This window comes from Desmodus rotundus, chromosome 9, assembly GCF_022682495.2.
Source record: "Desmodus rotundus isolate HL8 chromosome 9, HLdesRot8A.1, whole genome shotgun sequence".
Taxonomy (NCBI): domain Eukaryota; kingdom Metazoa; phylum Chordata; class Mammalia; order Chiroptera; family Phyllostomidae; genus Desmodus; species Desmodus rotundus.
The window spans coordinates 67,330,092-67,344,384 of record NC_071395.1 but is presented as its reverse complement, the minus strand read 5'-3'; the positions used below and the strand labels follow the sequence as shown (position 1 = coordinate 67,344,384).

The following is a 14,293-nucleotide window of genomic DNA, read 5'->3' as shown; positions in this document are numbered from 1 at the left end:
CACTTGACTTATTGTTTTACACTCATATATAGGTTAGGTGTTTTTTCCTTCAGGTTGCATGAGTCACATGGCAGCTGTAGCCTGATCACACAATCTGTCGTGAAGGTATATTTTTTATCTGAGATTTAAATTATACCCACGGCATCTCATAGTTTATTAGACAAAAAAAGACTTCCGGCTAAGATGGAGGCATAGGTAGACACACTGCGCCTCCTCACACAACCAAAAGAAGGACAACAACAAATTTAAAAACAAAAAATAACCAGAACTGCCAGAAAACTGAACTGTATGGAAGTCCAACTACCAAGGAGGTAAAAAAAAAAAAAAAAAAAAAAAAAAAAAAACAAACATTCATCCAGACTAGTAGAGGGAGAGGCGGACACAGGCAGAGAGGACTCACAGCAAAGCGGTGGCTGGAGGACCTGTTGGTCCCACATTTGTGTGCAGATGAATTGGGAGGAACAAGTGGGGAGTGAGACAGACTCTGAAACCCAGAGTTCCAGCTGGGGGAAATAAAGCCTCAAAATTCTGACTGAAAAAACCTGTGGGGGTTGCAGTGGTGGGAGAAACTCCTAGACTCACAGGAGAGTTCCTTGGAGAGACCCACAGGGTCCTAGAATGTACACAAACCCACCCACCTGGGAGTCAGCACCAGAAGGGCCCAATTTGCTTGTAGGTAGTGCAGGAAGTGACTGGAAGCCAGCCGAGAGCTGACCAAGCAGCATTGTTCCCTCTCGGACCCCTCCCCTACATACACTGCCACAACGCAGTGATGGGGGTGTTTGTCCTCTCCTGAAGAATACCTGAGGCTCTGCCCCTTACTATGAAACAGGTGCACCGAGACAAAAAAATTATGGCCCAAATGAAAGAACAGATCAAAGCTCCAGAAAAAAATACAACTAAGTGATGAAGAGATAGCCAATCAGATGCAGAATTCAAAACACTGGTAATCAGGATGCTCACAGAAATGATTGAGTATGGTCTCAAAAAAGAGGAAAAAGTGAAGGCTATGCAAAGTGAAATAAAGGAAAATGTACAAGAAACCAACAGTGACAGGAAGGAAACTGGGACTCAGATCAATAATTTGGGCCAGAAGGAAGAAATAAACATTCAACCAGAACAGAAGGAAGAAACAAGAATTCAAAATAATAAGGAGAGGCTTAGGAACCTCCAGGACAACCTTAAATGTTCCAACATCCGAATCATAGGGGTGCCAGAAGGAGAAGAGGAAGAGCAAGAAATGGAATACTTATTTGAACACATAATGAAGGAGAACTTCCTCAATCTGGCGAAAGAAATAGACTTCCAGGAAGTCCAGGAAGCTCAGAGTCCCAAAGAAGCTGGACCCAAGGAGGAACACACCAAGGCACATCATAGTTACATTACCCAAGATTAAAGATAAGGAGAGAATCTTAAAAGCAGCAAGTGGAAAGGAGACAGTTACCTACAAAGGAGTTCCCATTAGACTATCAGCTGATTTCTCCAAAGAAACCTTACAGGCAAGAAGGGCCTGGAAAGAAGTATTCCAAGTCATGAAAGGCAAGGACCTACATCCAAGATTACTCTATCCAGCAAAGCTTTCATTTAGAATGGGAGGGCAGATAAACTGCTTCCCAGATAAGGGCAAGTTAAAGGAGTTCATCCTCACCAAGTCCTTATTATATGAAATGTTAAAAGGGACTTATCTAAGAAAAAGAAGATCATTAACAATACGAATAGTAAAATGACAACAAACTCACAACTATCAACAACTGACCCTAAAAAAAAAAAAGCAAAAATAAACTAAGCAAACAACTAGAACAGGAACAGAATCACAGAAATGGAGATCAAATGGAAAGTTATCAGTGGGGAGGGGGCAGGGGGAGAATAGGCAAATAGGTACAGGGAATAAGAAGCAAAAATGGCAGGTACAAAATAGACAGAGGTATATACGTTAAGATAGTATTGGAAGTGGAGAAGCCGAAGATCTTATATGTATGACCCATGGACATGAACTAAGGTGGGGGAATGCTGGTGGGAGAGGGTGTACAGAGTCGAGGGTAATAAAGGGGAGAAAAAAATAGGACAACCATAATAGCATAATCAATAAAATATAATTTTTAAAGTAAAAAAAAATAAAATATGCCACAACACTTTCATACTTTATTTTAAATGGTTAAACCTGGGAAGCATTAAAGTAATATAACATTTTTTTTTAAGGCAAATCGTTGTAAGAAGGAATTGCCCAGGACTTTTTATTAATCTTTATCTATTAGCTTAGATTTTTAAGTATCTTTGAGGAAAATATTTCTTTTCTAATTGTCCTTGAATTCTTTTTGGATGCATTTTTAATTGATTCAGAGAGAAAGAAGAAGGAAGAGAGCAAGAAACATTGACTTGTTGTTCCATTTATCTGTGCATTCATTGGTTTTCTCTTGTGGGTTCCCTGACCAGGGATCATACCTGCAACCTTGGTGTGTCAGGACGACGCTCTTACCAAATGAGCCACCCGGCTGGGGCTTCTTTCTCAGGACCTGTGGTGTGTCTGTCTAATTTAGAGTTTCAACCCAGCTTAATGTCTCAACGCCTTTTACCTAATTTTCTCATGAGTGCATTTTTTAAGTGACAACACTTAATTTTGCTACTTTTTGCTAATAGCAAAGATAACTTCAGTTTCCCTTTCTTATATCATAGAGTCTTGCACTTTATGTCGTGCTTATAACCAAAAAAAAAACAATGTGTAGAGAAAACACCTAGTGATCAGATTCTTGACTCTCAAAGTCAGGGTAATGCTGCACTTCTTCCTTCTTCCTTGGTTGGAGCCTGAGGAGCTGTGTGGTTTACTCTGTATGCTGTTGACCAGCAGAGGGTTTAAAAGAAACTAATCTGTTGCTGCCTTTCATCTGGGGAATTTACATGACAGTTTCCAGCTTCTCCTGTCAATAGAAACATGTGGAAACCCACAACCCAGCCTCTGCCTGAGCCTCATCAGCCCCGTGAGGAGCAGCTGCCTCCTAGACTGCACAGCAGCCCTACCTTGGTCCCCGTCCCAGGTGTCCCTCCTGCCCTCCTGAGACTGCAGCCAAGTGTCAGCTGCTCTTGTCCTCATTACACCAGCATTTTTCTCAAAACTAGAAATAGTTACATATCTCATGTCCCTATTACAAGTAGAAAATTAAAGGATCAAATGGACTGGTTTTTGAGACAAGGACCCATTTGGCTTATTGTTCTTGCTTGCTGACCTCTATATACCATTGAGTTTATAGGTTCGATGGAAGAGAACCCACTGCCCTTCCCCACTGTGGCTGCTCCTATCTACGCAATTGCAGCCTTCCTCTAGGGTGTGCTTCTGTTGCGTCCCTGATGATGACACAGCAACCAGAAATATTTGTACTTCCCATAAAAGTTTCTGGAGTAGCTTCCTCAGATGGTCTGCACAAAGATAAATGCTTAAAATATATAAATGAGGTATCTAAATGTTGCTAAGAATTTGTGTGTGTGTGTGTGCTCACCAGAATTACAGAACAGAGAGTTTATCCACCCAGCGCAAGCAGAGCCAAACACGAAACACCAAGAACTGCAGTGGAGAAAGAAAATCACCTGATTTTATTATGAAAGGCACCACCCAGGAGAACAGGGAGCTAGTGCTCCAAAGCAGGAATTCCTCAGTGGTGGGCAGGTTACAGATTATACAAGGAAAAATTACAAGACACCCTGGGTGAGGGGTGAGGGGTCATGCTGGGAGCTCATTGGTCGGATCTGAGAGAGAGAGACAGAGACAGAGAGAGGTGATTTCTAGAGCTAGGATTTAAAACTAAATTTAATCAAAGTCATAAGGACCCTTGGTTTCACTGGTGGAGAGTTTTGCCTTCAGACTTACTTCTGTCCTTACTGACGTATCCTCTCACCTAGCATACATTGTGGCTTTAGCCAAGTAGGTGAATGTTTCCAAACTCAAATGCCCATGGGACAGGCATGGAGTTTAAGGGAATGACCCAGACTGAGCTTCAAAGAGCACAGTGGTGACGTCATTTGGCCTTAGTGGTCAGAAGACAGGAGGGAACATGGTGGCAAACTGGGTCTAGTGCCCTACCTGAAGCGGCAGCTGATGGTCAGCACGGTGTCCCCTGGGTAGTATTTGTAACCAGCTGCTTTTCTCAGCCTTCAGTATGCCCAGGGTTCTACCTGTCTCACACCTCTCCTCTTTTTCTCCTGTTTTCCATCAGGTGGCAGCAGACTTCCAAGTCTTCAGGTTTGTCCAGCAGCTTACAGCCTGCCGGTGCCAAAGCCGACGCCCTCAGGGAAGAAATGGAGGAGGCTGCCAACAGAGTGGAGATTTGCAGGGTACCCCTCTTTGCTCCTCTCTCCTGAGACAGACGGGCTGCCCTAAGGGAGTCCTTTTTTTCACTGGAGTGCTATTGAAACCTCAGAGTGAGCCTCTGCTTAACTAGCAGACCCCAAGCTTGCTTGCTGGCGTCCCCTAAGAGCCAGGGATGAGTCAGGAGTGTCGGGGCTTTGATGGGGCAGTGATGGGTGATCACCGTGTTCCTGGTGGCAGGCAAAGAGGGAATGACCTCAGGGTCTGCTTGAAGCTTTTGTAAGTCGTGAGCTGCAGCTAATAGTTTCTAGGCCACACGGAATAGTTGAGAATTTAGACAATAAATGAGTCTTAATTCACTGGTGATACTAAGTTTTCTTGTGTGCCTTTTAATATTTCGGAGCCACTTTATATCAATCCTTTGCCTGCTGGGAGAGACCCTTACCTACGAAGCTGACGTGCTAGCCAAGGAGACAGTTACAGAGGAGAAACCTCCCACCAGCTGAGCAAAGCGCCTCCGCCTAAGAAACCTGCCTCCGCAGGCGGGACTGACAGAGCCCCTTTGTTACATGTGGCCCAGGGTGTCCCATCCACTTCCCCCACAAACCTGTCAGTGTGGGTTTAAGTCCCTGGAACAGCAATCTCATGATTCTGGAATTATACTGGGTACCTGTTGTCTTAATCACAGTTTTAAAGAATAGTGGCCCCTTTGCATGCAGGCATCTCTGTTCTTTGTGGCTCCATCTGGTCTTGTTAGCTTGTCCATCACCTTATCCATTATGATCACCCATGTAGGTGACTTTGACCCTGCATTCAGGTGACATTCAGACTCAGGTGGAATTTTTCTCTGGAATTAGAAATGTTGAAAAATATTTAAAGAATCCTTTACCTCAGCCTGCAGTACTGTGCAACCAACTAAAATAAGATCAGTACTTCAGATCCAAGATCCATCGAGAGTCAAGCTGACTTGTCCTTCAAATGCCTGTGTAAATGGCAGCCAGTGAGCTGGTGCTGTTAGTGCATACAGCCCTACTCTCGTGCTGATTCCACTTTTCCTCTGTGCTCTCTACCCATTTACCATGGATTCACCTTCTTCAGCTAAGAATCTTGTTTCTTACAAAATCACTTCTTCAGCAGACATGGGAGGGTGGTGTTAATAGGGGATCTTAATGTGCATATCTGAATACATCAGAATAAAAGTTTAACAGCTTCATTTGTTGTTGTGTAGCTTCTTACATATGCTCTTTTTACCCAAAACTATATTAAATTCCCCTTCAAATATTATAAAAGTAATACATGTTCACCATATTCAGTGAAAAAATATGAAAATATATCCAGAAAGCACCAATAATTCTCCCCCTTCCTACCCAGCAATGAACCCCTCTGTTTGTAATGAAGGGTGCCCAGTTTTTCTTCCTTACCAGTATTTATTAAGATTTGTTGTGAACAGCCCTGGCTGGTGTGGCTCAGTGGATTGAGTGCTGGCCTGAGAACCAAAGGGTCGCTGGTTCGATTCCTGGTCGAGGCACATGTCTGGGTTGTGGGCCAGGTCCCCAGTGGGGACATGCAATAGACAACTACACATTGATATTTCTCTCCCTCTCTTTCTCCCTCCCTTCCCCTCTGTCTAAAAATAAATAAATTTAAAAAAAAAGACTTGTCGTGGACAGTGTACTTTGTCACATGCCAAGTGGCCACAAAAGTTATAAGGATAAGGAACCCTGTGTGAGAACCATATAACCTTCCATCCCTTTCTTTATAATCATATAAACAATACACTCATATACAGCACTTTCTGTTACTTGTTTCACCTACATGTGTGTGTTTGTACACAGTTATGTTGTTTGTATTAATCTACCACTTGCTTTTCTCAATTAATAATACATCCTAGACATCTCTCCAGATTGGATGGTATAGTTCTAACTTAATCATTTTAATAAGGTGCATAACAGTCCATGGTAGGGATTTTATACACCATGATTTATTAAGCTGTTTTCCTGGTAGTAGACATTCAAACCAGTGTGTTTTAGTTGTTTTGTTTTATGTTTTGACATCAAAAATGATGTAGTCAACATTCTTCTGTATATATTCACATACCTTGGTAATTTTTTCCTGTTAGGCTAGATTCCCCAAAGTGGTATTTTTAGATCAGAGGTTACAGGTACGTTTTAACAGGTATCGATGGTTTCCACCCCTGAAAAGGACATTGTTGTCCACATTCCCACCAGCCGGAGGAAGAACCGCCCGGTTCCCCTCTTCTCTCCCTGGAATGCTCATTGTTCCCCTTTTCAGTTTTTGCCAGCCTGGTAAGGGGACAAAAGCTATCTCTCTGTTATTGTAATTTTAATCTCTCTGAATGTTAGTAGTGATGAGCATATCTTCATATATTTATTGCACATCCTTCCTAGATTTCTAGGCATTTCCAGTTTGGGAAATTGCCTATTTACATTGGCAATTGGACCAGTATTTCTATTGGGTTCTTTTACTGTCAATTGACCTAAGTTCTCTGTGTGTTAGGGATATTAAACTGCCTTCTATCTGCTGTGTGACAGGTACTTCTTCCACTCTCCCATTCGTCTGTTGACTTTGCTGATACTGGTATCTGCCATGAAGATCTCAACTGAATGTGTGCACTTCCTCTGCACAGGGAAAAATACCAGGGCCCACTGGGTATCTCCCCCCATGTTCTTCTAACTTGTTCTTTCATTGTCTTTTAATGTTCTTAAGGTATTTTTACTTATTTTGTGCATTTTAATACACCTGTAGCTTACTTTCATACATGGTATGAGTGGAGTTTTGCTGGTCTTTTTTCAGATGAGTAGCCAATTATGCCAGAACTGTCTATTAAATAAGCCAGCTCCCCCGAAACGAAATCCTGTCACCTGAGTCCTCACATGCATTTCTGGGCTCTGCATTCCATCCACCTGTCTGTTCCTGGGGTAATTCTATACCGTTTCTATCTAATCACTTTGGAGCAACTGTAACACTCAGCGAGATAACCCCATTGACTCTCATCTTTGCCTTGCCTGGTCTGTGACCTCTGTTCCATCACGGTGATTGCAGTGATAGGCTCTGGGCAGCTTTGTGTTCAGAGCTGGTCCCCTTCAGCATGTGCAGTGGTGGTGTAAAATTTCTCTTCTGACTCTTATTTCTATTTCACTGGTTGCCAGCTGCTCCAAATATTCGCTGTGGTCTTCCTCCCTCCTGTCTCTGGGTTTCCCTAAGAGGGTCATTTCACCTTACATCTCCATGGTTTTGTATTTCCTCACAGGCGAGACAAATCTTTAGGGTTTCTTACATTGTGGTGATCCAGCAAAAGGAAAGCTTTGGGCCTCAGGTGAGCGAAGTGGCAATTTGATTCCTCTTTGTTTGGGACCCAGAGAGCTTTAGCCTACGAGGAAAACCAAGTCCAGGTGGGTTCCGTAAGAGAAAAGCTGCTGAGACCTCCAGCTGATGGGCAGGTGCAACATTCCTTGCCTGCATTCCTTCAGGAATCCCTTCAATCTGTGCCTTGCTTCCATATTTTAAAAAGATTCAAGCCCCACACTTCACAAATATCTTCTTGTGGAATGACCCCATTACCACTCAGTCTCATTCCTCTGTATCCCTGATAACTTTCCTTGCTCTGAATTCTGCTCTAGCGGAAATTAACATAACTAATCTCGCCTCTTTTGATTAGCTTTAGCATGACATATCTTTATCCCTTTACTTTTAATATATATATTGATACTTAGTATATAGTTTATGATATTATCTTTATATTTGAACTGAGTTTCTTGTAGACAACATATACTTGGGTCTTTTTAAGTTTTATTTATTTATTTTTCGAGCTAGAGAAGGTAATTGAGGGAGAAAGAGAGGGAGAGAAACATCGATGTGTCAGAGAAACACAGTTCAGTCCTACCCACACCCAGGCGTGTTTCCCAAGAGGGAATCAAACTGGCAACCTTTCAGTTCACAGGCCAGCACTCAATACCCTGAGCCACAGGGATTTTTTAAATCTATTTTTTAAAATAATATTTTATTGACTATGCTATTATGGTTGTCCTATTTTTTTCTCCCCTTTATTCCCCTCTGCCCTACACCACCCCCCAACATCTCCCCTACCTTACTTTATGTCCATGAGTCATACATATAAGTTCTTTGGCTTTTTCATTTCCCGTACTATTCTTAACCTAACCCTCTCTATTTTGTACCTACCATTTATGCTGCTTATTCCCTGTACCTTTTCCCCCATTCTCCCTCCTCCCCCTCCCTGCTGATAACCCTCCATGTGATCTCTATTTTTGTGAATCTTTTCCTGTCCTAGTTGTTTGCTTAGTTTATTTTTGCTTTTGTTTTTGCTTTGTTTTTTGGGGGGTCAGTTGTTGATAGTTGTGAGTTTGTTGTCATTTTACTATTCGTATTGTTGATGATCTTCTTTTTCTTAGATAAGTCCCTTTAACATTTCATATAATAAGGACTTGGTGAGGATGAACTCCTTTAACTTGCCCTTATCTGGGAAGCAGTTTATCTGCCCTCCCATTCTAAATGATAGCTTTGCTGGATAGAGTAATCTTGGATGTAGGTCCTTGCCTTTCATGACTTGGAATACTTCTTTCCAGGCCCTTCTTGCCTATAAGGTTCCTTTGGAGAAATTAGGTGATAGTCTAATGGGAACTCCTTTGTAGGTAACTGTCTCCTTTCCACTTGCTGCTTTTAAGATTCTCTCCTTATCTTTAATCTTGGGTAATGTAACTATGATGTGCCTTGGTGTGTTCCTCCTTGGGTCCAGCTTCTTTGGGACTCTGAGCTTCCTGGACTTCCTGGAAGTCTATTTCTTTCGCCAGATTGAGGAAGTTCAAATGTGTTCATTATGTGTTCAAATAAGTATTCCATTTCTTGCTCTTCCTCTTCTCCTTCTGGCACCCTATGATTCGGATGTTGGAACATTTAAGGTTGTCCTGGAGGTTCCTAAGCCTCTCCTTATTGTTTTGAATTCTTGTTTCTTCCTTCTGTTCTGGTTGAATGTTTATTTCTTCCTTCTGGCCCAAATTATTGATCTGAGTCCCAGTTTCCTTCCTGTCACTGTTGGTTTCCTGTACATTTTCCTTTATTTCACTTTGCATAGCCTTCACTTCTTCCTCTATTTTGAGACCATACTCAATCATTTCTGTGAGCATCCTGATTACCAGTGTTTTGAATTCTGCATCTGATTGGCTATCTCTTCATCACTTAGTTGTATTTTTTTCTGGAGCTTTGATCTGTTCTTTCATTTGGGCCATAATTTTTTTGTCTCGGTGCACCTGTTTCATAGTAAGGGGCAGAGCCTCAGGTATTCTTCAGGAGAGGGCAAACACCCCCATCACTGCGTTGTGGCAGTATATGTAGGGGAGGGGTCCGAGAGGGAACAATGCTGCTTGGTCAGCTCTCGGCTGGCTTCCAGTCACTTCCTGCACTACCTACAAGCAAATTGGGCCCTTCTGGTGCTGATTCCCAGGTGGGTGGGTTTGTGTACATTCTAGGACCCTGTGGGTCTCTCCAAGGAACTCTCCTGTGAGTCCAGGAGTTTCTCCCACCACTGCAACCCCCACAGGTTTTTTCAGTCAGCGATTTTGAGGCTTTACTTCCCTGCACTGGAACCCTGGGTTGTGTGGTCTGTCTTGCACCGCAGTTGTTCGTCCCAGTTTATCCACACAAGAATGTGGGACCACCCAGTCCTCCAGGCACCGCCTTGCCCTCCCCGGTCCTCTAGCCACCGACTTGCTGCGTGTCCTTTCCACCCCAGCTTCCCATCTCCGTCCCTCCTGCGGGTCTGGATGAGTATTTCTTCTTTAACTCCTTGTTTGTCAGACTTCCATACAGTTTGATTTTCTGGCCGTTCTGGTTATTTTTTGTTTTTAAATTTGTTGTTGTCCTTCTTTTGGTTGTGTGAGGAGGCAAGGCGTATCTACCTGTGCCTCCATCTAGGCCAGAAGTCTTTTTTAATGTATTTTGATAATTTCTGCCTTTTCACTGGTGCATTTAGACCATTGATATTTAAGAGAGTATTGATATAGTTGGTTTAATATCTGTCACATTTGTTAGTTATCTACTTTTTGACTTTGTTCTTTGCTACTACTTTTGTCTTCTACATAGTTTCTGCCTTTTGAGGTTGTTAATTGAACATTTTGTGTGATTTGTGTTTTTTCTCCTTTCTTAGCATGTCAATTACATTTCTTCTTCTTCTTCTTCTTTTTTTTTTTTCTTTTTTACTTTTTTAGTGGTTGCCCTAGAGTTTCAATATACATTTACAACCAATCCAATTCCACTTTTGAGTAACACTGTTCTGCTTCACACAGTACAGGTAGGTACCTTCTAGTAACAAAATATATCTTATTCTATATATTTCACACACACATAAGCATACATAGCATAGATGTGTATATGTGTACACATACATACATGTATGCATACATCATTGCTATTATTTTGAACAAATTTATCTGTTAGAGCAATTAAGAGTGAAAAAAATAGAAGTTTATCTTTGCTTGTTCCTCCTCTGATTCCTTTTCTTTCTTTACATAGATCTATGTTTCTGACCTATATCATTTTCCTTCTCGCTGAAGAACTTTTAACATTTCTTGCAAGGCAGGTCTACTGGCAACAAATTCCATCAATTTTTTTGTCTGAGAAAGTCTTTAGTTCTTTACTTTTGAAAAATAATTTTGCAAGGTGCAAAATTTTTGGCTGATTTATTTTTATCTTAACACTTTAAGTATTCCACTTCTCTCTCTTCTTGCTTGCATGGTTTCTGAGGAGAAATCAGATACGATTCCTATTTTTGCTGCTGTATGGGTATTATGTTTTCCCCCTGTGGTTTCTTTCAAGACTTTTTGTTTTCTTTCTTTTTTATTTTTGATTTCCTTAAGTTGGAATATGATATGCCTATTTATACTCTTTGGGGGCATTTATCCAGCTTGGTAGTCTCTGAGCTTCCTGGACCTGTGGTTTTGTGTCTGACATCAATTTGGGGAAATTCTCACTCATTAGTTCTTGAAATGTTGCTTCTGTTCCTTTCTTCTCTTCCTTCTGGTATTTCTACCACGCATATGTTATACATTTTCACACTGTCCTATGGTTCTTGGATATTCTGTTCTCTTTTCTCCATCTTCTTTCTCTTTAAGTTTTGAAATTTTTTATTGTCATATCCTCTAGCTCAGAGAGTCTTTCCTCAGTCATGTCCCATCAAGGGCATTCTTCAATTATGTTACGGCATTCTTTTTATATCTTCGCTTATCTTATGGCATTTTTGACCTCCAGCATTTCTTTTTGATTCTTAGAATTTCTATCTCTCTGCTTATAATATCCATCTGTACTTGTGTGTTGTCTCCTTCTTCTGTTGAAATCCTTAGCCTATTAATCATATTCTTAAAAAATATTTATAGCCTGGTAATTCCAACATTTTTGTCATATCTGGCTCTGGATGTGATGCCTGTTTAATTTCTTTAATCTGTGATTTTGCCATGTAATATGCCTTATAATTCTCAAAGGCGGATATGGCGTGCTGGGCAGGAGGAAGTGTGGTGCGCGGGCCTTGCATGATGTGGTGGTCAGGTGCGCGAGGGAAGGGTTCAGTGGTCCTCTGATCAGGTCTCAGCCTTCCAGGGAAGCCTGTGTTCCTGACCGGGAACTTCACCAGTTCCTCTCAGTGTTGTTTGTTGTTGTTGTTGTTTTATTTTCAGATTCTCTGGTTGGTTTGTTTTAGTTTTCGTTTTGTTGGGACGGAATGGCTAGAGGGGGCTGGAATTGGGAACTTAGTGAACATCACAGCTTATAGCCATTAATATGGTTTTTTACTTTGTATTTTTCCAAGTATGGATTTGTTGCAAAATTAGAACACAAATGACTTTTTACACACATTTAACTCTGGTGATTATTGATGAAAGTCTTTTTTTCCTTTATAAAGAGAATTCACTGATGATTAGGTAAATGGAAATTTTATTTTTAGTTTTCACCCTTTTCTCAGTGTGGTGTATTGAGTCCATACTGCTTACTTAGTTAGGCAGTAGTCTAACTGTACCTTTAAAAGTCTGTTTATGTTTCCGAGGGCACACACAGGTGGTCTGACTTCTCTAAAATCACCTGTTGGTGAAGTTCACTGCTGAGCCATTGAAGATGTATCTGATGTGGCACTTAGTCCTTTGTGGGGTCTCTTCCTCTCCTCTGTCTACAGAGCCATTTTTATTCCTCAGCCCTTTGATTTTCCCTGACTTGACGTATGTCCCTTATGACTGCCAGGCTGGTGACAGATGTGTCCTGAGCGGTGCTGATACAGGGATGGCAGACATGTCGATCCACCCCAAGAACAGTGTTCTCATGAGCCTTTGACAGACTGGGCAGCCCACAACGGCAATAGTTGTAGGGATGCTGTGCTGAAAGGGAGCTGAGGTGGGCGGGTTTAGAGCCCATTCTGTTCTCAGGGATCCTTACTGCTGCTGAGCCTCCATTTCTTTCCTTGTTCTTACAGCAAATAGTTACTAAGCCCCTACTATCAGAAGCACTTTTGAGACCGTGGAGGACACACAGATAAGATCCTTGACCTCTTGGTAGCTACTCATCTGAAACTGGAAATTCAACACCTAAAAGAGATGAGAATTTCATGTGACATTATGCCTGGCACCTAGACTGTTCTCAGTATAGGTGAATTCATTGTTTCCCCTTTCTTCATTCTCTGACACTGGACCAAGGCTGGCACTGCCTAATCTGTGCTTAAAACTCTCCAGAGAGCAGCCTTCCCCTTTAGCCCTGTGCCTTACCTCTGTGACCTCATGTGCAAGAGCCCTTGAAGGATGTTCTCCGCAAAGGCTGGCCTGCCAGGAGACAAGAAGGAAACAGATCACGCCTCACATCCTAGTGCTGTCACTGAGAATGGGCTGCCCTGGCAGCTGAGGGGCTGAGGGTCCATGAAACAGGCTCTTTATGAAGCGTGTAGTTGTCTGCTTTAATTCATTTGGTATCTGGATCATCTTTTCTTGTGCTGGTCTCACGTTTACCTCAAACAGAACAGTATAGACTCTTCTCTTCTCAGCTTAGCATTTCTACTAAACATCTCCTATCTAAGGCAACCCAATAGGGAGAAACTCGAGAGATCATAGGACTTCTGAAAACAAGTTCAGATGCGTGACTTGCTCAGAGATATGGTTAGTGACAGAGTCTGCATCCTGCTCAAGATGTACTTTTATAGTACTTTGCTAAGGATCTTTCTGTGGAACTTGTTTGCTGAGGTAAAAATATTCCAGATTCAGACCCAGCAGTGGGCCATTGTCCCCATCACATGGAGAACTGGAAAGCACAGGACTGTTAACACTATGAGGTTTGTGTGTGAAGTTGGGTGCGCCCAAGTTTTGATGTGTTCTGAATCAGCAGCCCTTTTCCTGCCCACCTGTTGTATCCAACTTTCTCCACATTGGTGTGTTGCTGTCTCTTCAGCATAGGCTTGTTATCAACTGATCTGTATTGAGAATGAAAGACAACAAAGCAATAGAATAATCAAAGAGAGGGAATGAGAACATGAAGAGAGCACGCTGCACAGAGGTGAATAGGCTGCAGACGTGTGTGGCAGTGATCTGCTCATCAGTCCCCTACACCAGCTTCCCTAACTCTAGACCTGGCCCATGTGCTTGGTCCACCCAGGCTAATCCATGGGGATCCGCAGGCACCAGTGTTCTTTTCATGCCCACTCAATCTCCATAGCCATGCCTGGGAAACACGGAAATGTCCATAGCAGAGTATGTAACATTTCAGGTTTTATTTAGAAAGAGATTGAAAATGGTTAAGGTTCTTTCTTCTCTGATGTCGAGGTCCATGCATTAGTCATCTCTGCTGTCTTTACAATGTATTTTGTGAAGTTGTCTTCTGCCTTCCACAGGACCAGCTCTCAGCGGACATGTACAGTTTTGTGGCCAAAGAAATTGACTATGCAAACTACTTTCAAACGGTAAGTGTCCACAAAGATGAGACAATGCAAAGCCTGTT

At 42.1% G+C, this 14,293-nt stretch overlaps 1 protein-coding gene across 6 annotated transcripts in view; it reads left to right on the top strand.

The window, feature by feature from the left end:
• The window catches only part of ARHGAP44 (Rho GTPase activating protein 44), a 170,478-nt gene that overhangs the window by 116,207 nt on the left and 39,978 nt on the right, over nucleotides 1-14,293 (top strand). For all 6 annotated transcript variants that reach the window (XM_045198932.2, XM_053910608.2, XM_045198930.2 and 3 more), the window contains exons 7-8: nucleotides 4,206-4,323; nucleotides 14,187-14,255. In XM_045198932.2, the coding sequence (XP_045054867.1) occupies nucleotides 4,206-4,323; nucleotides 14,187-14,255 (187 nt within the window). The remainder of the gene's footprint in view (nucleotides 1-4,205; nucleotides 4,324-14,186; nucleotides 14,256-14,293) is intronic.